The sequence below is a fragment of the Chlorocebus sabaeus genome, chromosome 13 (assembly GCF_047675955.1).
Source record: "Chlorocebus sabaeus isolate Y175 chromosome 13, mChlSab1.0.hap1, whole genome shotgun sequence".
NCBI lineage: Eukaryota > Metazoa > Chordata > Mammalia > Primates > Cercopithecidae > Chlorocebus > Chlorocebus sabaeus.
The window spans coordinates 69515273-69542529 of NC_132916.1; the positions used below are offsets into that span (position 1 = coordinate 69515273).

Here is a 27257-nt window from a genome sequence, read left to right on the forward strand (position 1 = left end):
GGCTGGAGTGCAGTGGCGCAATCTCGGCTCACTGCAAGCTCCGCCTCCCGGGTTCACGCCATTCTCCTGCCTTAGCCTCCCGAGAAGCTGGAACTACAGGCACCCACCACCAGGCCCGGCTAATTTTTTGGTTTTTTAACAGAGAGGGAGTTTCACCGTGTTAGCCAAGATGGTCTCGATTTCCTGACCTCGTGATCCACCGGTCTTGGCCTCCCAAAGTGCTGGGATTACAGGCGTGAGCCACCACGCCCGGCCCCTAGAAAAGATTTTAATAAAGCAATTTCAGTTTAAAGAGAGCTATTCGAATACATTCAGGAACAGTAGACTTTTGGTCCTCTTTTTGATTTGTGGGTATGCTTTTATCCTTTCCTTCAAAAGCCTGTGTGAAGATTCTTATTTGTCTTAGTATCTAATGTATGTTTTAACTGTGCTGACGCCTTAGGATAAAGACAAAATTGTACCTTTTTTGTCTCCCATCCAATTAACCTTTGGAATGGATAATTCTGAGGCACAAAATTATTACTTGGTGCTTTAATTTATGGGATAATTTGATAGGTTTGAACTAAGTGATGTGCCTTTTAATCTTTTGCTAAACCGTTGGCATTTTGCATCCCAAACACCTACACCCTTCACAGGAATCATGCAGATAGATGTGTATTTTATACTCCTTTAAAACATTTTTAATTTGCCTTTCAATGTCAAAATAATCACTGGCATCAGTCATCCTATTCTGAGTGACTCTATTAGGTAAAAATTAACAGAAAAGCATGCCAAATAATTTTGTACTGTGATTTTGGGGTATAATTCTGAAAATGACTCACCTCAATTCATTCAATTGAAAATGAATATAAATTTTTAGTGAGAGGAAAGCATTTTTAGTGAGAGGAAACAAGAGGAAAAAGGAAGGAGTGTGAGCTTGCATCAGATGCCCCAAGATCCTTATTGGAAAGATTTATGAACTACTGGGCAGGTTTTCTTTTTTTAATCTTAGACCGAGCTCTCGGGATTTGATATAGTTCACTTTTCGGCTGAGCCCTTTCTAGTACAGGACCGCTTAATCTTCTGGTGTCACAATTTATGTGAGTGGGTAATTAAAAAGTTTGATTTTGTTTATTCTCCTATTTGTGGGAGGAGAACATTGGAGAAAAACCAGCAAAGTGGCAAATGTGTTAAAGTTATTTATGAAGCTAATTAGAATTTTCTTTCACTTCTTTCTTTTTCATCCTTGCAAAATATAACGTTTTATCCTCTGCCCAGTAATTGCCCATGCATGCATGGAGGAGGGGATTTATGGGGAAAATGAGTTATTACTAAAAGGGCGTAAACAAATCCATGCTAAGGTTTATTCAATTAATTTTATAATTATGCAAAATTTTTCAGAAAATAAATCAATAAATGAGTAGAGTTTGATTAAAGAATACTCCATTGAAAATAAACCTGAGGAACAAACTAAAATAGTAACAAAAGTAATTCAAGAGTTGTGAGAATTATTATTGGCTAAAGAGATAGATTGATTTCCCTAAAGATTAAAAAAAGTAAAATAGACACCTCTCCCTGGTATTGGTTAAAGGGGAGTAAATGAGTTTAAAGATTTTTTTTTTTAAGCCTTTGCTATAGCAAGAACCAAATACAATGCAAGTTTCACTATGGTTGTAGTTAACACCCGACTGGGAGGAAGTATGACAGCTAAGTTGAGACCTGAAAGATTAATAGTGCTAAGGGTTGTGTGTTTGGTGTGGGAGGTGGAGAGGGAGAGTTTCTGGTCTAAGGAAGCATTTTCAAAAGCTCGGAGGCAAGATAATTTCAGAAACGGGGGTGGAAGACTAGCAACAGTGGCAAGAAATGGCAGTGGAGAGAGAAAATGGAACTATATAATGAAGAGCCTTCTAAGCCATGCCAAGGTGTTTGGAGTTTATTCTAAGAGCAATGGGGAGTCACTGGGGTCTTTAAGTAAAAGCAGCAGGGATCCCACTTACCCTGCTCTGGGGCAAATGGATTGAAGAAGACAGAAGACAAAGAACAAGGAAGAGTCTACTGACAATTTAAGGCACTAAAAGGGTCACTAAGTTCTTCAAAGTCTGGGTTTTATATATAAAACTATTATATATGTATATAGACACACACACACACGTACATACACATATGTTTATATATATACACAAATGTATATATGTGTGTATATATATTAATATAATAGTGTGTGTGTGTATATATATATATTTTTGTTTGTTTGTTTGTTTGTTTTGTTTTGTTTGAAACGGGGTTCAGTTTTGCTTCCCAGTGGCACAATCACAACTTACTATCTCATTGCAGCCTCGACCTCCCAGGCTCAAGCGTTCCTCCCTGGAAATTCCTAGGCAGTGTGTGAAGGTGTGGGGGTGTCCCCCCAGCATTAAGATTGGGAATTCCTAGGCAGTGTGTGAAGTTGTGGGGGTGTCCCCCCAGCATTAAGGTTGACACTGAATGATCTGTCTCCAGACACAAGACTGTGAGTCAAGCAGAACAAGTTTTCTTGTATCAGTTTGTAGATTAAACTTCTGGATAACATTTTCATCCTCCCGAGAAGCTGGGACTATAGGCATCATGACACCACGCACAGCTAATGTGTTTATTTTTTGTGGAGATGAGGTCTCATTATGTTACCAAGGCTGGCCTCAGACACCTGGGCTCAAGCGATCCTCCCACCTCAGCCTCCCAAAGTGCTGAGATTATAGGTATAAGCCACCGAGCCTGACCTGGGTTGCATTTTACATGATACTAAGTGATCCTCTTGCCTCAGCTTCCCAAAGTGCTAGGATTACAGGCACAAGCCACCAAGCCTGGCCTGCGTTACATTTCATATAATATCTAAATATTTGTAGTAGAGTCTGATTTCTGGAATATCAGTGTGTGACTGACAAAAATCACCTGTTCTGCCCCCATGCTGGAGAGCAGAGATAGGCTGCATTCTGAAGCCTGGGCTAACACACACATTGGTCTTATTTCCAAGCCCTTTTAATGATAGGTTCTATCTATGCAGTTTCTTATTTTCCCCTTTCAAAATCAAATGAAAAAGCTTATCATTTAATCTTTTTTTCTACAAATCAAAATTCTCTGAAGTCAATGAAGCCCAAGGGTTTTTTTTAATCTTTATTTCTTTTTTTAGAAAATTTTCAACTATATAACAAAACTTGAGAAACCCTTTAGTTCGGCTCTCTACCCTGGCTGTTCTCATCTTAGGTCATGGATCACTTTTGTGCTAACTGGATTAAGTTCACAAGAACCAGTCAAATAATTTGACAGAGCTTTTCCAAGGTTGATTAAGATGAAAAATATATACACTTTTCTTCTATTTGAAGTTCATGGCATATGTTTTGCTACATTTGAATTTTAGAAATAATCTCTTTAGCAGTTACTGTTTTTAGAAAGTATATAGCTATCATTCACCTGACATTTAACATATTTCAGGGTTAATGAAGAGCAGTGACGTGGAAGCAGTATTGACTAATACTGTGTTGTTTTATTGTTATTGTATCTATTTTGCACATCTATAAATTAAGTTTACTGACAGTATAGATATTCTGGCAAATCGTGTGGATAAATGCCTGGTTCTGAAAATAGATCTCAAGAGTCTTAGTTTTTCATCCCAATAAGATAACGTTCAAAAGTCTTTGCTGTGCAGACATCAACCTGCACTTCACTATAGGAGATGAAGAGAAAAGTAGGCATTATACACACCTACTTACTTTTCCTAAGTAGGTGTGTATAATGGAAATAGGAGAATCAAGAAGTTTTGGAATAATTTTGTTTCAATCACTATTAGCTTTTGCAGACTTTATTTAATTAAATAGATAATTTCCATTGTACTTTACATTTTCTGCATTCATTTACTCTCCTTCCTCCTCAGAACGCTAGGGTTGGAACTAGCTTTTGATTAGGATCACTTGTTTTCGAAAGTATTTCATGGAGACTTGGGAATTCCTAGGCAGTATGCGACATCCCCAGCATTAAGAGTGACACCGAATGATCTGGCTCCAGACACAAGCCCCTGAGTCAAGCAGAACAAATTTTCTTGTATCAATTCATAGTATAAACTTCTAAAAAACATTTTTTTGAAGAAAATGTATCATGATCTCAGGAAGTTGCCTTCAGTGTTATTTATGATGTGACATTTTTGGTGGGATCTAGGGGTGGTATCTAGGTTGCCTGTTTGTTCAAGGGATCTGTGAGTTGAGGTACTTTGGGTACATCTGGGTTTGAATGTTTACATTTAAAATTAGATGAAGAACAGAAAAATCTAATTTTATTGTACCTCTGCCATCAACATATAATGTAGTGTTTCATTTTTAACTTCATCTTTCTAACCAAGTTTCTTCTCTAGGAAAAACAAAAATATGATTGCATCCCCCCCTTGGTATAATATAGAATATTATCTTTACAATTATTCTATAATTTTGAGTTATTTTCGAGCATTCTGGTTTTTTCCCCAGTATGACTGTTTAAAGATGTATTTGCTATCCTGTAACAAATATCCTGTAATATCTGTGAAAAGGCCCCTGCAGACTCTTGAATACACAGTGACTCCTCTAGAATACACTGTTACTTCTGTTACTTTTGATTTCCCCATGGTGGCTCTCAGGGCAACCACATATATGAGCGGAAGATAATTGAGAATCTCCCCACACCCCCAGTGCTTTTGTCTTAAATTGCTCTAAAGTGTTTGTTCTGTGACTTTTGTCTCCCTCTCCCCTCTTTGCAGTCCTATCACACTCATCAGTATGTGGCCAGAGCACTATGAGTGAGTATTCAGAGCCCATGTGCAGGAGAGGTGTTCTGATCAGTGGTATTAGCATGGGGGTCTTACTCAACTCTTGGTCTAAAATAATACTTCTGTGTTCTGGGTAACAATCCTAGTGGTTTGTTTGCATGGCAAATTCATTACTTAAGTAACCTAACATTTCTAATCATAACATCTATCAATACTTGGGCATAAAATTGTTGCTTTGTTTTTTTCCTTTAAAGCCCCTCACAGTCTCCTCAACTGTTTCATGATGATACCCATTCAAGAATAGAACAATATGCTACACGGTAAGAAACTATGATCAGAGCCCTCCAATGCACTGCCACCCAGAATGTATCTATTTCTAATTAATCTAATATCATTAGTATACCTTGATTTAAGGAATGCAGTTTTGCAGGAGTTATGATTCCAGTATATTTGGAATTTGGGCTCTTGTATTTTCATGATGCAATTTGTACTTCACCAAACACCTGCTATGTATTCTATGAAAAGTAAACCTAAATAGGGTGTGATTCTCCAGCTAATGAGAATCCAAACACTGTACAAACAGGATTTAGATACTGTAACCTAGTTTCAGTGAATGAAAGTGGGATTGCAGGTATTCTCAGGAGATGCTTCACGTATGAATTATAATATATAATTAAATTTATGGTAATGCTTTAGGATGCGGTTTATTTTAGAGTCTCTAAATAATATAATATGTAGGCTGGTCTTGATGGTGTGCACAAACTTTGAGAAAAGTGGTATATACTAGGTATCTGTGGTTCTAGTAACTAGCTATGCCTAGAAAGGTTAATTCAAGCATCATAAAATTGGTAACAGTTGAACTGGGTCTAGACCAACTAGAATTTCTAGGGGAAAGTCTTGGGCTGATGGAATAATATACTGAAAAGCATTGAGCTGGGAAAGAGCATGGTTTGTTTACTGAACTGCAGATGGGGGAAAGGGAAATAGGTGAGAAAGTGGAGAGACAAAGTTGAGGTTAGAAAGGTAGCTCAACATGAAATGTTTTAGTTTTACAATTGTGTTAGGAGATTTGGATCTTTCTATGTTTTGTCAGAATTTTGACAATTTAAAAATGATTAAGGATGTACATCCAATTGACCGTGTCCTATATGGCAACGTTGTCTAATCTCCTTATTTTTATTTTTCAGACTGGCACAGATGGAAAGGACTAATGGGTCTTTTCTCACTGATAGCAGCTCCACCACAGGAAGTGTGTAAGTAAATCATGAAATCAGTGCTTCCTGGGAAGGCTAGTTCTTGTACTATGGCTATCAGAAACAATCTTCACTGACATGGCTCTGAATCTTGACCCCAGTCAAAATTATTAAGTGTGGTTCCAACAATTTCTGCATAGATTTTATGCTTTCAAGCCATGGTAGTGTAAACTCAATATGTTTATTTACTTTGTTTCATATAAGTTAATGAAAAAAATCTTACATTTGTCAACTCATATACCCCAGGAAAATCAGATTGTTTTATTTAGAATGACAGGTGTATATATTCATTCCATTTGTCTTATATTTCTTATGAATTTAGCAAAGGTAATTTGACAGAATGATTGCCCTTTCTGTGAAATCCTCTTCCTTCCACTAGCTAACATTTTTTTTCCATAATATCTGCATTTAGCAACTCTGACCCACACGTGCTTAGATATATACTCCTACCCTTCATTGAAAACTGTTAACTCCTTTGCCAATGTTTTATTTTATTAGCAACTAAGAAAAGCCTCATTGACTTTAGAATACTAAAAAGGTATTATATACTAAAAAACTTTCTAGCCAATTATTTTATTTCTGATTTCCCCATATGTGTATATTCCACTTGGTTGTGGAACTTTCTCAGCAAATATTTTATCACTGATTATCCTACTATTGTGTGTCATCTTACTTTGGAACTTCTCATTTTTTGTGTGTGCCCTGGAATTCACATTTTTAATTCTGAATAATATCTAAAAGACTTAATACTGTCAAGCTTACGTGACTTACAAAGCTTTATTGTGGTTTGGATCTGATGGGAAGGTTTAAAATAGAAAAGTTGTCAAACATAGTAGTTGGGTGTTTTCACTAAAAAAAAACTATGGAGAGTGCTAGGTTAAAATACTTTAAGTGCTCAAATATAGAATGCTCTCTTTCCATATTTTCTAAACATTGTTTTATTTATTATTATGCATATAAATAAAAGTTATCAGGAGGTTTTTCAATTTCAAATTTCAAAGATCGCATCTTAATACTTGACTGTAATGTGGTAGAGATTTATACATTATCATTCATGTACTTGAGTGTGGAACAATTCCCAAATCAAAATAATAGTGTATTCATAATGTTTGTTTCATATTTAACCTACTAGTGTACATTTCATGTAAAGTAGTTAAGTGTCTTGAATCTCTCCTAAATCAACAAATTTCCTCAAGGCTGACCATAGCCAAAGCATTAAAGGAAATAAAAGATAATAATTCAGAACAAAATCTTACTTCTTTAAAATGTTTTGTCACGCCCTGTGAACACAGTAAAGGTAATGCTCAAATACTATTTTTAAATTTAGCACTGTTTCAGAAAAGATTAGCTTTTTTAAAAAAGAAAAGAAAAAAAGTCAGAAGATTAACAGTCAAATACATTTTAATATACTGTCATTAGATATATTAACTCATTCACCCATCCAACACATAGTTGTTATTAATATATACCTACCATGTAATGGTATGCTGGAGCCAATCGTGAGAGCTGATTGTTACATTTTCAGGATGTTTGTAAGCTGTTTGTTAAACAGAGCCTTTTGAAAAATAATTTATGTACATATATATATAGTTATAATTACATAAATTAGATTAAAACAAAAACAAAAGTAACTCTCAAAACTCAGCACACCCTAATGATTTTACTTCATTTCACTAATATCTATGCCCTTGGGATTATTTATTAAAAACTTGTCCATCCCGCAACCCACTGGCCACATGTGGCCCAGGACGGCTTTGAATGCAGCCCAACACAAATTTGTAAACTGTCTGAAAACATTATAAGATTGTTTTGTGATTTGCTTTTTGTTTTTTGTTTTTAGCTTATCGGCTGTCATTAGTGTTAGTGTATATAATATGTGGCCCAAGACAATTCTTCCTCTTCCAATGTGGTCCATGGAAGCCAAAAGATTGAATACTCCTGATTCATTATCTCTATCAGGTGGTGTGCAAATATGTATATTTTCCCAGTTCCACATTCAGTGAAGTCATGAACTTGAATTTGGCCATGATAAAAGTATTTAAATCACAGAAGTTGCAAATGCCACAAATTAAGGCCTTTTTCTCTTGGAGAACCTGTTAAACATTTACCAACTCATGACCGCCATGCACCCAATACTGCAATAGGTCTGTAGATACAGATAGTGTCTCCATGAATCTTATAGGCTAAAAAGGAAATAGATAAGAAGTCCTATCAGAAGAACATGATGAGGACATTTGTGGTAAACAGAATGATGGCCCCCCCAAAGATGTCCACATCCTAACCTTGAAGCCTATGAATATATTACTTTACATGGCAAAAGGGACCTTGCCACAGGTTTTTAATTAAGGACCTTGAAATAGGGAAATTATCCTGGATAATCCAGGTGGCCCCAATGTAATCCTGAGGGTCCTCATAAAGGGTAGGAGGAGAGCCAGAGTCAGAGAAGGAGACGTGGCAATGGAGGCGGAGGTCAGAGAGAGATCCCCAGGTGCTGCAGTGTTGACTTTGAAAATGGGGAATGCAGGTGACCTCAAGGTGCTAGATGATGTGAGGAGACAAATAATCTCCTATGAACCCTTGGATGGGCATTATTGTGAGTCCTATTTTATAAACAAGGAATATGACATCTAGAAAGATAAATGACAGTCCATGATCACTCATATATCTATTACAATTAGATATATGGCATGTCCATGATCACCCATATATCTATTACAATTAGATATATATGAGTATGTTCGATTGACTCTGGACAATTTAAAAGGAAATTGATGTTAAGAATACTACATATTTTTGAAGGAAAAATTGAGCAATGACATCTCAGGACAGGATAGGACTCATGACGGTTCTGGGGAATCTCAGAAGCGGGAACTCAAGGATGACAATTCCTTGGGCCATAACTATCAGGATGTCTTGCTTCATCTGCCATCTGCCATCTGCCATCTGCCTTTGGGTGACACTGGAAAGATAGAATGGGGAGGTGGGCTGTGGTTTACACAGGCATTGCAGTTTGCAGATCAGAAACCTAGAACAGAACAATCCTTAAAAGAAAGAAAATTATTATTTTTGTTTATGTCTTGTCTACTTTCAAAAGCTCATTGAATGAATCACGGGTTTTTGTCATCTGATATGTACTAATTTTGTAATCTAGATCGTGTGTACTATGTGTGATTTAACTGTAGTATAATTATATTCTATCTAATGGTATTTCATTGGTGCAAACCTATTATTTTTGCAACATTTTCTATTTTAGCACAAGACATACGATTGATGTTTAATATCCCTGATCTGGTACCTCATGTTCTATCTGCATTTAAAGAGTTTGTTCTTGGTTTTTACTATATGTAATTAAGAACTAGAATGTGTCTATTTTTATATTCAACTTTTAGACCTAATAATCTGTGAAAAACAAGACTAAAATTGTATGTTTTATATAAATGATTGTTAAATTCTTATTTTTGTGAAAACTGCCTTAACTCTCTTCCAGATACCATAACAAAAGAATGCAAAGATAGTGGGGATGATAATTATAATAATACGTTAAATTTTATCACCTTCCCCAAAGAAGTGAATCTATATGAATGTAGACAACAAAAATACATCTCAAATCTAATTTTGGCTGGTTTCACTATGGATAGTCAGTCTCCAAATCTTTAAAAAAAAAATTTACTTGATATTAATAGTAAGCACTGAAGTTAATCCATGAGGTCAGGTGCTGTAGTAAATGTTCTGAGGGCATAATGGTGGCTTGTGATCTTGGAGGAACTCTATGCCAGGATCTGTGGTCAAATCATGGCCACAAGATCAGCCAGGTAGCTTAGGGGACCCAAGTTTTCTTTTAATTCTTATATTAGTTCTTATTTTAGTCCTTATATTAGTTCTTATTTTAAATGTTTTCTTTCCATTGTTATTATTTTCTTTTAGGTATGTTATTGATAGATATCATAGAACTAATTTTTTGTTTGTTTGTTTTGTTTTGTTTTTGTTTTTGAGACGGAGTCTCACTCTGTTGCCCAGGCTGGAGTACAGTGGCGCAATCTCAGCTTACTGCAACCTCAGCCTCCCTGGTTGAAGAGATTCTCCTGCCTTAGCCTCCCGAGTAGCTGGGATTATAGGCGCCCGCCACCAAGCCCAGCTAATTTTTGTATTTTTAGTAGAGATGGGGTTTCACCATGTTGGTCAGGCTGGTCTGGAACTCCTGACCTCAAGTGATCTGCCCACCTCGGCCTCTCAAAGTGCTGGGATTACAGGCGTGAGCCACTGTGCGCAGCCAACTAATTTTTTTTTTTTTTTTTAACCTAATATTAGAATTAGTTTACCTCTTTTTTATCGTAATGCCTGAGATTACCATCTACTTTAGTTCCATTTTGAATTATCCTTGCTCATTCTTTCTTTCATTTACCGTGTATACAAAGTGCTTTGCCTGTACACATGAATGACCTGCCGGGTCATATGAGTGGGTAGGTTAGGACCGTAGATATTGCTCCATTGTCTTTGGACATTTAATATTAAGGAAAATAGGAGGCTAAACCTTTTTCCACCTTTGAACATGATTTACTGTTTTATTTTGATTTCTGGCAGATTGCTTGTGATACTTTGTCTTTAAAATACAGACATTTTCCAGGGATACATGTTAAGGTGCTTCTTTTGTCATTATTATTTTGGGGTACTCTGTCTTTTTAGTTTCTATACTCAGATAATTTTCATCCTGAGAACTGAGAAATATTTACAAGATGTTCTACTGAACTCTTATTTTGCTGTTTTATTTTATATCTACTATATCTTTACGCTTTGTCCATTTGTCCTATCCATATGTTAGAGCTGTTCTTTTGTCATCTTTTATCACCTCTCTCTTCACATGAACTCGGTGAGGTGCCTCCAGGCATCACTGACTTTGCGTTATATAATTCACTGCAGCTCATTGGTGTCCCAGTGGTGTTGAGCCATTAGTCTCACAGCTTGCTTCTGCCCCGAATAACACAGCTAGGTTTAGGGTGTTGGCCATTTACTTCCTATGAGGAAAATATACACATACACAGACCCATATCTCCCTGCCAGATTTCCGTTTGATTTAGATACATGAGCAACTGAAGAACTTTTGGATTGCTTTCAAATGCTGCTCTCTGCAGTGGTGCAGTACCCATACCCTCTTCTTCTCATCCTTCTAAACCCAGGAACAAGCATGGGGTTCTTCTAGAGATTCCTTCATTCGTTTTCCAGGGACGCTGCGTTTTCCCAGGAAAGAGAATCAAAGGATGATGCCGCAGCTTACTTCAATCCTTAACCCACTGGTGTTCCTTATTGCCAGCTTCTAATTGTGCTGTAAGGGTCCCACCCCATCCTCTTTTAAAATTTATTTGATAAAAGCAAGAAGGTCAGGTTAGGTACTTCTTATTATATTGTGGTCTTAACCAAAGTATATGACCTTTATTTAAATACATATGTACTCACATACATCTATATCTATATCTATATTTACATATTCTTAGAGGGAGGGAAAAAGAGAGGGGGTTTATTGATGAAGAAAGCAAAATAAATCAACAAGTGACACATCTGAACTTTTGCTCTGGCTGTTTGGCAAACATAATACCAAAATATTCAATTTTCTCATTTGCTTCATCTATCTCTCTGATCTCAATGCTTAGGACAAATCTTTTCTAGGAATTCACCAACTTTCTGATACAATTTCAAGTCCTTCTTTGTTAGAGTAAACTGCAGTAACACCGAGATGAATTTTCAAATCAGAATTACGAGTACCAGAGGTCTTCCCCAGCATCAGGTGTTACTCATCAGCTCAAGGGCACAGGTAATCTCAAGGCTCTGGTGAAGATGAGAGAGGCCCGGGAATGCTAGCACCACACCAGGTTCTTTCTGGCTGCATTGGGATGCTGTCTGACTCCAGAGTAACAGAAGAAGTCTCTAAGGGACGTTTGCAACCCCCATGGCTTACACAGGAAGGGGCTGCTTCAGTCATGAGGTAGCTCCATTTGATATTCTGATACCTACGTAACTGACATGAGGTTTTCCTGCTGCCCTATTCTGTAAAGCCATGGATTCCAGGACTTGTTTACCAAAAGCCATCAAAACAGACCAGGTGCCATCTGCCCTGGTAGCATTAGCCAAGAGATCTGGTATTTGCACATTTATAAGATCTCACTGGATCTCTCTTGTTAAAAGAAGACAAGAAATTCCGAGTCTGCCATTCATACAGCCAACAGACACATGAAAAAATGCTCATCATCACTGGCCATCAGAGAAATGCAAATCAAAACCACAATGAGATACCATCTCACACCAGTTAGAATGGCGATCATTAAAAAGTCAGGAAACAACAGGTGCTAGAGAGGATGTGGAGAAATAGGAACACTTTTACACTGTTGGTGGGATTGTAAACTAGTTCAACCATTATGGAAAACTGTATGGCGATTCCTCAAGGATCTAGAACTAGATGTACCATATGACCCAGCCATCCCATTACTGGGTATATACCCAAAGGATTATAAATTATGCTGCTATAAAGACACATGCACACGTATGTTTATTGCAGCACTATTCACAATAGCAAAGACTTGGAATCAACCCAAATGTCCATCAGTGACAGATTGGATTAAGAAAATGTGGCACATATACACCATGGAATACTATGCAGCCATAAAAAAGGATGAGTTTGTGTCCTTTGTAGGGACATGGATGCAGCTGGAAACCATCATTCTTAGCAAACTATCAGAAGAACAGAAAACCAAACACCGCATGTTCTCACTCATAGGCGGGAACTGAACAATGAGATCACTTGGACTCGGGAAGGGGAACATCACACACCGGGGCCTATCATGGGGAGGGGGGAGGGGGGAGGGATTGCATTGGGAGTTATACCTGATGTAAATGACGAGTTGATGGGTGCAGCACACCAACATGGCACAAGTATACATATGTAGCAAACCTGCACGTTGTGCACATGTACCCTACAACTTAAAGTTTAATAATAATAAATAAATTTAAAAAATAAATAAATAAATAAATAAATAAATAATTAAAAAAAAAAAAAAAAAAGAAATTCCGAGTCTGCTAGAAAGCATTTTCTTGCCATAAATATATCAACTTTGTTAGACGTTCACTTATGTCAATTACTAATTCAACCACGTTACTGCTATGTCTAGTTCATTAGATAATTAGTTAGATAAGTGGGACAACCTTCATGTATTAAATGTAGTTTCTTGTTCTAATGCAGAGTGATCAACCCTAAAAATGACCTGCTAATAATGTAAAGTATCTGTAGAGATGTTATAAATATCTACAATTATGATTTGTGCTGAGCTATTTAAATAAAAGAACATAAGGATTATAAACCCCATCATATGGGTTACAAATCATTTCAAAATTACTTTCAACTAAATTCTGAAGACAGTGAAGTCAGATGATTCTTAATTCAGTAGTCTTTTAATCAACTCTTTAGGCATGGAGTAATTGATTTTGTCTACAGTATCTTTTACACTAAATGTTGTTCCTTATTTTTGTTTTTTATGCTAAGATATCCCTTCTGAAGTTTGTGCGATAGAGCTTTTAGATGAAAGAAAAGCCTGAAATGTTGGCTCGTATAATATACATGCTCTGCTAGATGAACTTTTTCCTAGAGTTTTAAAAGGGAGGTCATGAAGACACTGAGCTCTAAGACAAACTTGTCCCAGCCACTATCCTGTCCATCATTATTTCTACTTCCTTTAAGTCCAGAAACATCACCATCCAGATGTGAGCCTCTGGGTCTGTTTCCTTTGTCTTGCTAGGGAAGACGAGCACGCCCTCATCCAGCAGTATTGCCAGACACTCGGAGGAGAGTCCCCGGTGAGCCAGCCACAAAGCCCAGCTCAGATCCTGAAGTCGGTAGAGAGGGAAGAACGTGGAGAACTGGAGAGGATCATTGCTGACCTAGAGGAAGAACAAAGGTGTGCTAGGCCTGGGAGAAGGAAATATGTCATCCTTTCTTTCATATGAATTTCACTGTAACCCCCATTTATTCTCTTTCCAAGACTATTGTCTAAGAAATCTCAGTGGAGTGAAAATTTGAGAGGACATTAACGAACTGGGATGCTGGCTGCAATACAGCAGCATTTGGGGGTTCAGTGATGATGTCTGCTGGGACACTTGCTTAAAACTACAATTTTATTCGTGCATGCTCATCCTACTATTAATACACGGTTTTATATAAGAGGAACTAGCATGAGCTAAATTTGAACTTCGCAGACAATTTTGGAGAGAAGATAATGCTCATAGTAGTAATTCTGTTTCTCCCTCTTTCTGTATTAGAAATCTACAGGTGGAGTATGAGCAGCTGAAGGACCAGCACCTCCGAAGGGGGTTCCCTGTTGGTTCACCGCCAGAGTCGATTGTATCTCCCCATCACACGTCTGAGGATTCAGAACTTATAGCAGAAGCAAAACTCCTCAGGCAGCACAAAGGTAGACTGGAAGCTAGGATGCAGATTTTAGAAGATCACAATAAACAGCTGGAGTCTCAGCTCCACCGCCTCCGACAGCTGCTGGAGCAGGTAGGTGTGTAGAATTCAGTGTCACACCTCCCCAGGCCAACTGTGCACTGCTGGGACATGGTCCAGGTGTCAGGAGAGGCAGACAAGTCCACTTTCAATTTCTTACCTCTGTAGTTAATTTAGACTGGCTTAGAAATTTCCTTTTACATGTAAGCATATACATCCTCACTAGCACACAAAAATGTGTTTGCCCAGCTTACAATGGAATTTCCCAGTCTTGTTTAACAATGAAGTCTGCCTCAGCTCTGAACTGTTTGAGAGAAAATATCCTACGACATATATCTTCCTAAATTATACCTGGGAAGCCTCTGTATTAAGGAGCAGCAAGAGACCTGAAATCAGCATTAAAGCTTTCTTCCAGTGAGACAAGACTGCTAACTCCAAGAATCATTGTTTTTTATTTTCAAGAAATTGAGTAAAATATGGTTATTAATTTGCTACTATTATTTTCTAACACTGGACCATGTTTTATGGGAGTTGCTTGCAAGCTTTCTGAACGATAAGAAATACAATTTACATTATGATGAATACATACATGTATGGAGAATACAAAATAATACTTGCCTTTATAGAGAAATGCCAGCTCTTATTTTCTGTTTTCCCTTTCTTCCTTCCTCCCTTTCTTCCTTCTATTTTTCTTTCTTAATGCTGGTCAGAACCTACTAAATTGATTCTATAACTCATCAATGAGTTATTGCATTCAGTTTTGAAAAACACTGTTCTTTGGGATATAAAAGAAGCATCAATACAGTTTCTGCCTCTCTGGTGCCTGCCATCTAGTTAGAGATCACAGCAAGATACTTTCATATATAAAGATACAGCACACTGCAGGGATTTAAGTGCTTGATGGCACATAGTAGTTAGGAATAGGAGTGATGTCTCAGAACTAGTGATGGAGAGACCTTTGCAGCAGGTGCAGAGACTGTAGAGTCCCAGCACAGGGGCCAAGAGCACCTCCCTCTTGAAGAATCCCTGACATCAACATGCATGTCATCTTTTGTCTTTCTCTCCAGCCTGTGCTGTGTGGAGCTCCTAGGCAGTATCCTAGGAGCGCCTTTCTCCAGGAATGATGTATTGTCTCAAAGCAGGAACAACTTTCTCTCCAGTGATTCTCTCAAATTTTAGAAAACTACCTTTTCACAGTTGTTCTCAGTCTTTTTAACTTATCAGGATAATTCAAAACAGTGTCATTTCTGCCTTACCTACACGTGGATCACTCTTTATAATCTGACCATACACTTTTCTCTATGTCTCTCAGTGTTTCAGAATTTGGGTGAGGCCGTTCAGTGGAAGGCTTACTTCGGGGCCTCCCAATCTCACATATTTGGAAAGTAAGAGTTTCCCAAAAGTGACCCAAGATGTGGGTTTCTTGAAGCCCTCCGGAATGTTTGAGTCTTACTTAGTGCCAGCCACATACATTGAAAAAGTTACATTTTTCATTCCATGAAATTGAAGTATCCGAATGGTGCTACGTAAGGGATGGATTTTCTCTTGCAATCTCTTGTTTAGAATATGAAGTGTTAGTGTTAACAGCTTAGTGCATAGATGGAATCGCTGCAGAAGGAAGCTGTGCTCAAAACCTTTATTTGCCATGGCTGGTTAATGCTCACAGGAGAGCAAAAGGCTCTTCTGTTCACTCTTGCCTTCCCCTACTCCCTCCATCCCATTAGACAGTGCTGCCTAATAGCTCATATGCCTTGAGAATCGCACAGTAATGCTTTTAGAGATAGCTGATATCCAAATGGCTCTCTATATCCAGGACTGCAGAGCTCTTATCTCTTCTAAACAATTTAGCATGATGAATGCCAGAAGTAGACGGAAAAATTCAACTCTGATAGTAAAAACTGACAGAACTACCAGGCTTCAACTAATATAGATTTAATGGAAAAAATCTGCATGAAAAAATTGTAACATCTGCATTCCCTATATGGTGGCTCGCACTTTCTAATTTGACTATATACTTGTCAGCATATCCATCACGGTATCAAAGATTTGTGTGAGTGCCTTTACGAAGTATTTACTAGGTGTCAGGCTGTTCTAACCATTTAAGAAATAGTCATTCTTCACTCCCCTCACAAAACCCTATAACACAGTACTATTATTACCCTCACCATTTTACAAGTAAAGAACTTAAGGTATAGTTTTCCCAGAATTACACAGCTTCTGAGTGGCAGAGTGGGAATTAGAATCCAGGCAATCTGAATCCATAATCATGCTTCTGACCACCCTTCAATATTGCCTTGAAATATAAGCTGATTTTGAAATTGAATAAATTTACTGTATTAGAAACCCAGTGCTGATATTTAAAATATGAGTGAAATATGCTTATGAATTCACTTAACATTAAAACAATAGAAAATTGAGGGACAAAAATGATATTGATAAATGAATCTTGCAGCATAACCAGGTGGATTCTTCAAGGTGTCCAAGCAGAAAGAGAAGGACCAAAGCCCCCACCACGCTGATGCTAAAATGTATTGAAAATATCTGAAGGCAAAAACCTCTATATGATTTAATTATCCATGGTGAGGGAGGGAAAGTTAAAAAGGAAATGTTTTTCCTTATGATTATTTGAATCTTTTCTCTGCTTTAACCCCTGAATGTGGTTCCAGCCTGAATCTGATACCCGAATCAATGGTGTTTCACCGTGGGCTTCTCCTCAGCATTCTGCACTGAGCTACTCGCTTGATCTGGATGCCTCTGGCGCACAGTTCCACCAGGCAGGTTGGTATCCCCAACACACAGCTCCTCTGCTGAGTCTGCTTTCTGCTTTGCCATTTGTTTGTGTTTCCTGTTAAGTAACATTCTTACACACTGGCGCCTTAGGAAGTAAGAGAGTTTTGTATTCGATCTTAAATAAGTGCAAATCCATTTCAACAATATCAGAAAGCAAACATTTTCAAATAAGCTATAATACACTTGTTTATATAATCTGTAGTAGTGGATTGAATTTTGGTGAAAGATGAAAAAACCTCCTCTTCCCTTTTAGAATGAACAAGAAATTAAATTATTTGCTTTGTGAATGATTTTTTTAGTACACTTTCTGTCTCCGAAATTTTATATTGGTACATATTCAGAACTAATAATATTATAGCAAACATTATTGTTTTCTCTGCCAAGGTCTGGAACTCATTTATTCACTTTTCTTCATCCTAGTCCACATAGACATTATCCTGCCTGTCCCATTAGAGGCAGAGGACCCATGCAGCCTATCCTTGGTCACCATGGGGACCTGTCACTGATGCTAGGAAGGACTCAGTAAACTAGGTGTTCACCAATGACATTTTGTTATCAATTAAATTAAAATTCTAGAATTTTATTGAGAACTATATATTGTAACCAAGTTAATTTGTTGGTTGGATATCTTTTGGTACATTAACCAGAAAAAATTTAAAATATTGGCCAGGTATGGTGGCTCCCGCCTGTAATCCCAGCACTTTGGGAGGCCATGGTGAAACCCCATCTGTACTAAAAATACAAAAATTAGCTGGGTGTGGTGGCACACACCTGTAGTCCCAGCTACTCAGGAGGCTGAGGCAGGATAATCACCTAAACCCGGGAGGCGGAGGTTGCAGTGAGCCGAGATCGCACCACTGCACTCCATCCTGGTGACAGAGGGAGACTCCGTCTCAAAAAATATATATATTAAAATATTAAGATTATTTTCATATTTTTTAAATAAGAGAATTATTTCGACTACTGATTATAGAATAGAAAATACATCCTAGTGAAAAGTATCTTACATAAGATGCCTTTACTTTTGTGGCAGGATAAACTGGCCTAAGCTGAAGTCTCCAAAAAGAAAGGAGGACAGAAAAAGAAATTGGTGGATTTTTTTTTTTTTTTTTTTTTTTGGTATGAAAAAATACCTGTGGTGCAAAAATAATAGATTTCTCATTCAAACACTGAAATAGTAAGACTATATTACTTGTTTTTCAGTCTCGTATTTTTCAGTCCCCTGGTGTGTGGATTCTTTCTACACAAACAAGCATCTAGTACATGTTCATTATATAAAATTATTTTACCGACACTCAAGCAAAAGTGTTTTGGGTATATTCCCCTAAAATTGTCCTTTGCAACGGGAACTCTTTTCACGTTGATATTTAGAGGCTGGTGGGAGCATTTCCTCCTGAATTTGAGTTTTAGTGGAAGGCTAGACATTAACTTGAGAAGCTTTGTTGTTCTCTGTATTTGCTGTCACAGCGGGAGAGGACTTGCTGACCCCACCGCATGACACCAGCACGGATCTCACGGAGGTCATGGAGCAGATCCACAGCACATTTCCATCTTGCTGCCGTGAGTAGGAAAGATCCCAACACCATAGCTGTGCGTGTTCCTTCCCTTTCTCTTTTTCTGCATGCGGCCCTTCGCCTTCTTCCTTAAGACAGCAAAAACCTTATTACAAACAGGACTGAATATTGTTTGAAAATAAGGCAAACATTATATAAGAAAATGAAGCTCAACCTAGATACTATCAAGTCACGGGAGTACAGTTGCAACAGAGTTCTGCTCTTTGAGATTTTTCAGTATGCCCGACGGGTGATCAAATGAAGACAAATAAAAATGAAGTCTGTTTTTAAGAAGAAATCATCCTCTTCGATGCAAGCTATCGTAAGGAACACATCTTAGTTCAAAGAAAAGCTTCCAGTGGCATGCCAAACAAGGCATGAAAATAGCCTTTCTAGTGTAATTCCCTCTGTTTTCTTCAAACATTGTTCTCCAGTGTCATCAGACTCTAGTGCAGAAAGGGATTATTTTCAGATTTTCCCTTTTTATTCCTGCTGGTTTCTTTTCTCGTGGAATAAAATAGTCATTGTATAAAGTCCAGACAATTTAAGGCATCATAGATTAGGACTTGTGAAATTTCCATCTGAACAACAAAGAGCCAGAAAATAACCAAATTCCGGGGGAAATTATATAATAATTCTTACTTATTCATTTTTTCCAAATGTTTTGTCTTCAGCTTCTTGCCACCTTGCAATTTTGGCTGAGCTCTCACCTAAAACACTTCTGGTATTTCTAACAGAATGTATACATACAAGTAAACTGTTTATATAAATAAATATATATATACACATACAAATATATAAATATATATAAATTACTCTGTGCTACAATTATATTTTAAATAATCTTTCAAAGGATACGAAGACATTATTTGTAAGTTTAGAGAGATTTACTCTTAAACTGATTTTAAATCCAAGGCAGTCACTAAAATAAGAACTCATGTAAAGCATAGCCTCTTATTTTACCCTTTTCTGTCATCTCCTTAGAAAATGCCATCCCAGGCTGGGCGCGGTGGCTCACACCTGTAATCTCAGCACTTTGAGAGGCCGAGGCTGGTGGATCACAAGATCAGGAGTTTGAGACCAGCCTGACCAATATGGTGAAACCCCGTCACTACTAAAAATACAAAAGTTAGATGGGCATGGTGGCATGCACCCATAATCCCAGCTACTCAGGAGGCTGAGGCAGGAGAATCACTTTAACCTGGGAGGCGGATGTTGCAATGAACTGAGATCATGCCACTGCACTCCAGCCTGGGAGACAGAGCGAGACTATCTCTCCAAAAAAAAAAAAGTCATCCGAAATGAGGAAAAAGAGATTATAAATTATCAGAAGTGTAGATGAATAATATATATTTACTTCATTTAAAAATTATTTTATAAGACTTTGTAATTTTTAAAATGCCATCATTAGCAGAATGTGAAAACAGCTATTTAAAATATAGTTCTGGACCAGATGTGGTGGCTCATGTGTGTAATCCCAGCACTTTGGGAGGCCGAGGCAGGTGGATCACTTGAGGTCAGGAGTTCGAGACCAGCCTGATTAACATGGTGAAACCCCATCTCTGCTAAAAATACAAAAAAAAAAAAAAAATCAGCCAGGCATGCTGGCACATACCTGTAGTTGTAGTCCCACCTACTTGGGATGCTGAGGCATGAGAATCGCTTGAACCCGGTAGGCTGAAGTTGCAGTGAGCTGAGATCCTGCCACCGCACTCCAGTCTGGACAACAGAGTGAGACTCTGTCTCGAAACAACAGCAGCAACAACAACAACGACAAAAATAAATAAATAATATATTTCTTTCTGAATTTTCAGGAATATTTGCCTAAAGATATATTATGGTTTCCACCAGCACATGAATATATCTATTTGTAGTTTGCCAGTGTTTTGTTTCCCAGGTTTTTATTTGTAGATTTACTCTGATGCTTCTCAAAGTTTGCAGAATCACATTTACACTATTTCAGTCTCCACACCCACATCCCTACCCCACAAAGCACATGCATGCATGTGCACACATATGTGCACACATATAGACACACTTTCGACTCTGTAGAGTCTCACAAAAGCTTAAGAGGATCAGTGAATGCTCACATGCTACCAGATTGTTGCTTATTTTCTAGGCTCTGTAACCACCGTAATAGACAAACTGATAAAAACTTGTTTATTAATTATAATTCAAGGTCAAATTTATTTAGAGGTTTTGATTTTCAGTTGTATGTTACTTAGTAAGTAGATAAAACCTCATCATAGTCTTTATGAGCCAGAATTAAATTCTTAAAGGAAATTACTTCTTAGTTCAGCTTGTACCTAAATAACCTTAATAATTAGTTGAAAACAAATTCTGTACATCAAAGCATGTTTAGAAGTTTTTATTTAAATATCATGGTGGACATTTTCAATTGTAAAAGTCAGTTGGTAGTGACAGCCCAGGTGGGAAATGTGTTTCAATATACACCTTGTAATAAATACAAAATATATAATTTCCATATTAAAAATTTTACTCTAAAAATGTAGAATTTTTTACAAGTTCCATTTTCTAAAGAATTTACTCTTAAATTTTTCTCAAGGTATATTCTGACATCTAGATTTTACAAAAGATTGACCCATGTGGCTTTAAAACAGAACATTATTAAAAATAAATAATCATAATTTAGAACAAAAATGAATTGTAAGAGGTAAATGTATGTATCTGTTTTTATGGCCTCCCTTTAAAGGCAAGTATAAAATTCCTATTTGTTGGGCATCTTGTTAGCTATTCGTTGATATTGGTTCCTGAGAGGAGTATACACAGTACCTTCAATGGGATCCACATCACAGAGATTCATCCTCTCCCCTGCATTGGTCCCATCTTCACAAATGTCATTCTCAGTGTTCAGAGAGTGGTTTATGGAGCTCTAAGATTCCTTAATGTTTATTAAGCTTGAATCACATTTGTCTAAAACTCAAAACCTACTGAAATGCAATGATTTCCTTTTAAATATGTTTGTATGTAAAATACCCATAGCCGTCTATTTGATAAAAAGCTGTTGGTTTAAAAGTATTGGTTTGGAGCAGCTGGCTTCGTGTTCTCATAGTCTTAACTATGCACATTCACAAATATTTATAATAGTCATAGTTTTCTGAATGAACATTACTAGTCATGTCTTCTTTTCAAGAATTCAAGCACATTCATGTATGAAATGATGAAAAGTGTATTTTAGAATCCTTTGAAATCTCCATGTTTTAAGTCTTGGCTTCTGAAAGTTCTGCTATTCATATTTTTTCTCTGGTATTATAAACATATACAAGATAGGGACAGCTTTCCATAAAAATAAAAGCTGAATTGACTTATTTATAAAATTGATACAGATTTTCATATTCTGCATATAATTATTAAAACTTTTAAAAATTGATGCAGAATAGAAATCATCATGGGAGGTAGACTTGGTGCCCAGTGCATGTTTCTTTCTCTTTTTTTTTTTTTTTTTGAGACAGAGTCTCACTCTGTTGCCCAGGCTGGAGTTCAATGGCACGATCTCGGGTCTCTGTAACCTCCATCTCCCAGGCTCAAGCAATTCTCATGCGTCCCCAAGTGGCTGGGACTACAGGCACATGCCACCATGCCCAACTAATTTTTGTATTTTTAGTAGAGATGGGGTTTCACCACGTTGGTCTGGCTGGCCTCAAACTCCTGGCCTCAAGTGAACCACCCACCCCAGCCTCCCAAACTGCTGGGATTACAAGCATGAGCCACCATACCTGGCCCCAGTACATGTTTCTGACTTGAGAAAATGATTACATTTTCTCGCTGGGAAGGTTTCCTTGAAGCATTCCTAGATAGTACTCAGAAGGTTTTGTAGGATTCATTTGTTCTTTCGTCCCTTTGAAGTTGCTCAGCCAGCAAATATTTTAATAAGCTTTTGTGATTCCCAAAGCTTACCAACCACCTTTGGAGAATTTATCTAAACAAATTGGATTGGCACCCTCCCAATGCCAAACCAATCCCTTGAGCCCCTGTAACTAATGAGAACTTTAAAAATGCTTGTCGCCAGCATACAATGAATTGATCTGCATGTTAATCTTGACTTTTATCCTTTATAGATTAAAAATTAACATGGCCCCAAATGAATTTCCACTCTTGGCAATCTTGGAATTAAAATGAAACTCTGTGTTCATAAATCCTAACTGTGTGAATTGCCTACTTTAATATAACCGTTTTTTAACTGTGTCTACACATTGTTGCACATAACACTTTAGAACTCCTTTGTCTGAATTAATATCCCAGTTGGTCCTGATCACATCCTTGAATTATGGCCTTTTAAAGTCTTTTTAAAATTATTTATGTTGAGTCTTAGAGCAGAGAAGCAAGCATTTCCGTCACTTCCTGGCAAGGAAATAAGGAAGGGGGTTTAACTGTACTGCCAATTAACAAATATGCATACTGACTGCAGTAACTATTTTTATTTTTTGGTATAAAATTTTTTTGTCCATTTTTTACTTATGTCCTTTAAATGTATAGAATACTGGCAGTAAGCCAACTAATTTTTGCTGATAGACCACCAAATGCTTTCAAAATTATTTTTGACCCACAGGCATATTTTTACTATGAATTGCCTGTGTTTATTAAGCTTGAATGGCACTCATCAAAAACCAAAAACCCACTGCAGCGCAGTGATTTCCTTTTTAAAATATTTTTGTGTGATTTGTTCAGGCGAATACCCATAGCCTTTTATTTGATAAAAGGCTATAAGGTTAAAAGTATTGGTTTGGAGCAAAATGGATTAGACTTCTGTCCAGGGTTTGGCTACTTGTTATATTTGTTACTTGCAAGAGACGCATAACTCTGTCTGTTTTAAAAAGAGTGTGTAAACCTATGGTGTACTTAATAACAATTCAACTCAGCTATCCCCTGGACACTGTGGAGCTCCACTCTTTTCTCCTGGATGTAACTTACAGATCTGGTAGAAATAGGCTCCTTTTAACCTGATATCTCCCCCAAATACTGGGGCTCACACTTTCCCTCCAGAGGTTATAGGAAGGGTACTCTTCATGCCTGCTCTTTTTTTCTCACATAGCTCCCGGCACACAGCACATGGTCACTGATGTCCTTTCTCCCACTCAGCATAGAACAGTGAGAGATGGAAGGAGTGCAGCATGCTAGATGATTAGGGACAACTCTTATTTGACCAAGAACATATGTTGCCATTATTGGGGGACAGATCTCCTCTTTTTTCTCCCAGCATTGAGAACGAGATGGTCCTGTAGCAAAAGAGGGGATGAAAAGCAGATGTGTTAGAGAAGCGATGTTAGTGGCTGCCCTTGCAATGCCCGCCAGATCGTCTTCACTGCCATGGGCTCTGGAACCAAAAAAGAATTGAGCTATCTGTGTGGAAAGGAGAATTAGATGCCATATTCTAACTTCTCCAGTGTTCCTAACTGGGCCCATCCGAGGCACTATTACTATCCCAAGTGTCCAGAAGGACACAGACGATTAGGCCAGTGCTTTCCTTGATACAAGTACTTGGCCACCATTTTCCTGGGCCTTAGGGTCCAGGGTGTGTCAAGGGTGGGTCAAGGGAGGCAGAAACCAAAAACTTATGCCTCCAGTGGTCCCTTGGTCAGAATTAGTACTCAGTAAAGTAAGTAGAACATGTTCTGTTCTGATACAAAAACCAAATACACAGTGTGTTTTAAATAGGAAATGAGATTTTTTGCAAGACTAAATGCTCAGTAAATGCTTTAGCGTATGCACTAAATCTTAAATCACATGGGATATGAGAAACTAACCAGGAAAACTAGCCCTCATTGAAGCATTAAGCTGGGGAAAAAAAAATGTGGGGTTTTCCTATTAGCATCCATTTAACAGCTGGGCTATTATTACCCTATGTAGACTGATACTTTCCACGCGTTTGCATGCCTGAAAGTTGGAACCAACAAAGTAAGGGAACTGCCATTAAGTGATTTCTTTTGTTTTCTCTTTCAGCCAATGTTCCCAGCAGGCCACAGGTAAGAGTTAATGGGTTGGTTGGCTCTATGTTACTGATCTCAACCTAGAGTAAGCAGATTATCCACCACTGATTTTACTCCTACTTTATTGTCCATGTAAATAAGTAAACTTACTTGACATTTAAATGTTAGTTGATTCTGTACAGCAGTTTGTCAGTCTGGGGGTGGGGGGTGGCTCCCAAGCCACAGATACAGAAAATACCATGTGTTTGATCCTTTGTGTTCTAACAGCTTTTTAATGGCATCTTATGTGCTACATAAAGTCACTCTAGATAGATTTGGCCACCACTGCTCTCTCAAATGTGTACTTAAGGTGGCTATCACAGAACACTGACCTAAAAAAAAAATGACTGGTACCACAGAGATGGTTTTGTTACTTTGAGGGGGAAAACATTTCAATTTTTTACTTAAAAATTTGCTGAGAACTGGTGGCAGCTATAGCCTTATGCCTTTTAGTATTTTCTATAAACCAAAAAGTGTATAGACAGGTCTCAATCAATTTAGAGGTTTACTTTGCCAAGGTTGAGGACACACCCGGGAAAAAAGAGACGTAAGTTTCATTAGGATTTGTAGCCTGTGTGTGGTTTTTTTGTTGCTGTTGTTTGTTTTTGTTTTTGTTTTTTGTTTGTTTGTTTTTGTTTCTGTTCCCCCCCCCAAAAAAAAAAAGGATTTTGAGGACTTCACAAAAAGGAAAGAGCAGGCAGGAGGGGGTGGAGGAACAGTCAATTATGCATTTGTCTCACGCTCAGTAAATCTGCATTTTATGTAAGATAAAGTATGCCCAGAGTAGAAGAAGCAGTCAAATACGCATTTTTCTCAGGGTGGGCGGAGAGATGAGTTCTAGTCCTGCCTTTGTCCTGTAAAGATAAGCTGTTAATTCACATTGGGTGAAATTCAACAAAACTCTTTTGGGTAAAGATTTGGGGGCCCTTAGAAATTTTCTTGTGAGCAATTTGTGAGGGAGGTCACTGGCCTTCTATCTTTGCAACTATCTGTGTAGGAAGGTAGTTTTTGTGTGACTCAGTTCCCACATTTAATTTTTCCCTTTAGCATAGTAAGTTAGGGATCCTGAGATTTTGTTTTCCATTCACATTTTCTATCACATACTTTTAGTAATAATGTGCCACAAAGTCACAGCAGCTTTGGAGAACATTTTCTTTCATAAACTTGTTTGCTAATCTTTTTGAAACAATGAACCTGCTGAATGATTGTCTTATTGGCAAGAGAGGCTAGGATCTTAACTAAAAGACAAGAGTATGTGAAGTAGACTAGGGGTGTGGTGAGCTGTGGGTGTTCTCTCCTGCTTGCTTCTGTTGTCTGAGTGAATTGGAAGCCAGGACTTCAGCAGGGAGTGAGGTTGGGGAGGAGGTGTCAGAGGTGCGAGGAGAGACTGGAGGATGTGTGATAGCTTCTTGGAGAATAGAAGAGCAGATGGCCTGGGAAATAGAGTGTGACTACAAGCAGCATTAAAGATGCCACTCATGAATTTAACATGAGGCCATTCTGCAGGGTTTTAAGTTGCCCTCTAGGCATATTCATGTTCATGAGCAGAGACACCAGAGTGAGCTGAGTATTGCATTTAAAAAGTTGAAGTTGGGGTTTGACAAAGTGAGCACAGTGATTCAAGGGAAGAGGCAAAGAAGTGATTAGAATGATTGAACCAGATGCTTCAGCTCAGTAGCAAAAGGAATGAGGAAATGTCCAGTGTGGGAGACAGAAATAAAGATGGGAGGATCAATGGATCCTATTATCAAAGGATGGATAAATTTGCAGTTGTAGGGGAAGTATGCTGTAGAGGTAGAGGTGGTTGTCAGAAGCTGGATTGAATGATATTGAAATTAGAGGGGTTGCCAAGTATTGGTAACGGTCCATATTTGGACCTTTGTGTGAATGGCTAAGAAGGGTGGAGGACAGGACCATTGGAGGAAAAGAGCCTAAAGATCCGAGAAGCCAGAGTGCTGGAAGAATCATCTCCATGGGTGTTGAAATCACTGACATTTAAAAACAGCTTTAGAGTGGGTGACATTGAGCCATTTTTTACTTCAAGAAGTGAAGGAACATGACCCACGGAGTCAGTAGATGACTGCATAATGGATTGGTGTAGTCTGATGACTTAAGATTCAAAGCTGGCTGTTTTTAGGGAGAAGAGAAAGAAGATATCCCAAAGGCCTCAATGAGGACCCAGGAAGACTTATGCAGTGTATAAGGAATGGGGGAGGGTAGGAGGGGAAGTGCTATGTGAGAGGGTTATGAGGGAAACTGTGTCTTCAGGTAGATGCAGATATTGATTAGAGCAAGTAGATGCAGGCAGCATTCAGAGAAGGGTTTGGGAACCTGGATTTTGCGGATCACAGGCCACATGACCTATAGGACAGGTTTCAAGAGCTAGGAAGGGCAAGGCATAGGGACACAAAAAGGGGTATGCAGATCTCTATATGACTA

At 37.9% G+C, this 27257-nt stretch overlaps 1 protein-coding gene across 11 annotated transcripts in view; it reads left to right on the forward strand.

Annotated features, from left to right (window-relative positions):
- The window catches only part of UTRN (utrophin), a 594041-nt gene that overhangs the window by 562976 nt on the left and 3808 nt on the right, over window positions 1–27257 (forward strand). For 9 of the 11 annotated variants that reach the window (XM_073022551.1, XM_073022550.1, XM_073022552.1 and 6 more), the window contains 8 exons: window positions 4739–4777; window positions 5002–5067; window positions 5935–6000; window positions 13782–13940; window positions 14302–14542; window positions 17155–17266; window positions 18746–18838; window positions 24793–24815. In XM_073022551.1, coding sequence (XP_072878652.1) covers window positions 4739–4777; window positions 5002–5067; window positions 5935–6000; window positions 13782–13940; window positions 14302–14542; window positions 17155–17266; window positions 18746–18838; window positions 24793–24815 — 799 coding nt within the window. Of the gene's footprint in view, window positions 1–4738; window positions 4778–5001; window positions 5068–5934; window positions 6001–13781; window positions 13941–14301; window positions 14543–17154; window positions 17267–18745; window positions 18869–24792; window positions 24816–27257 lie in introns of all 11 variants that reach the window. The other 2 variants (XM_073022549.1, XM_073022553.1) reach the window with 2 other exon arrangements.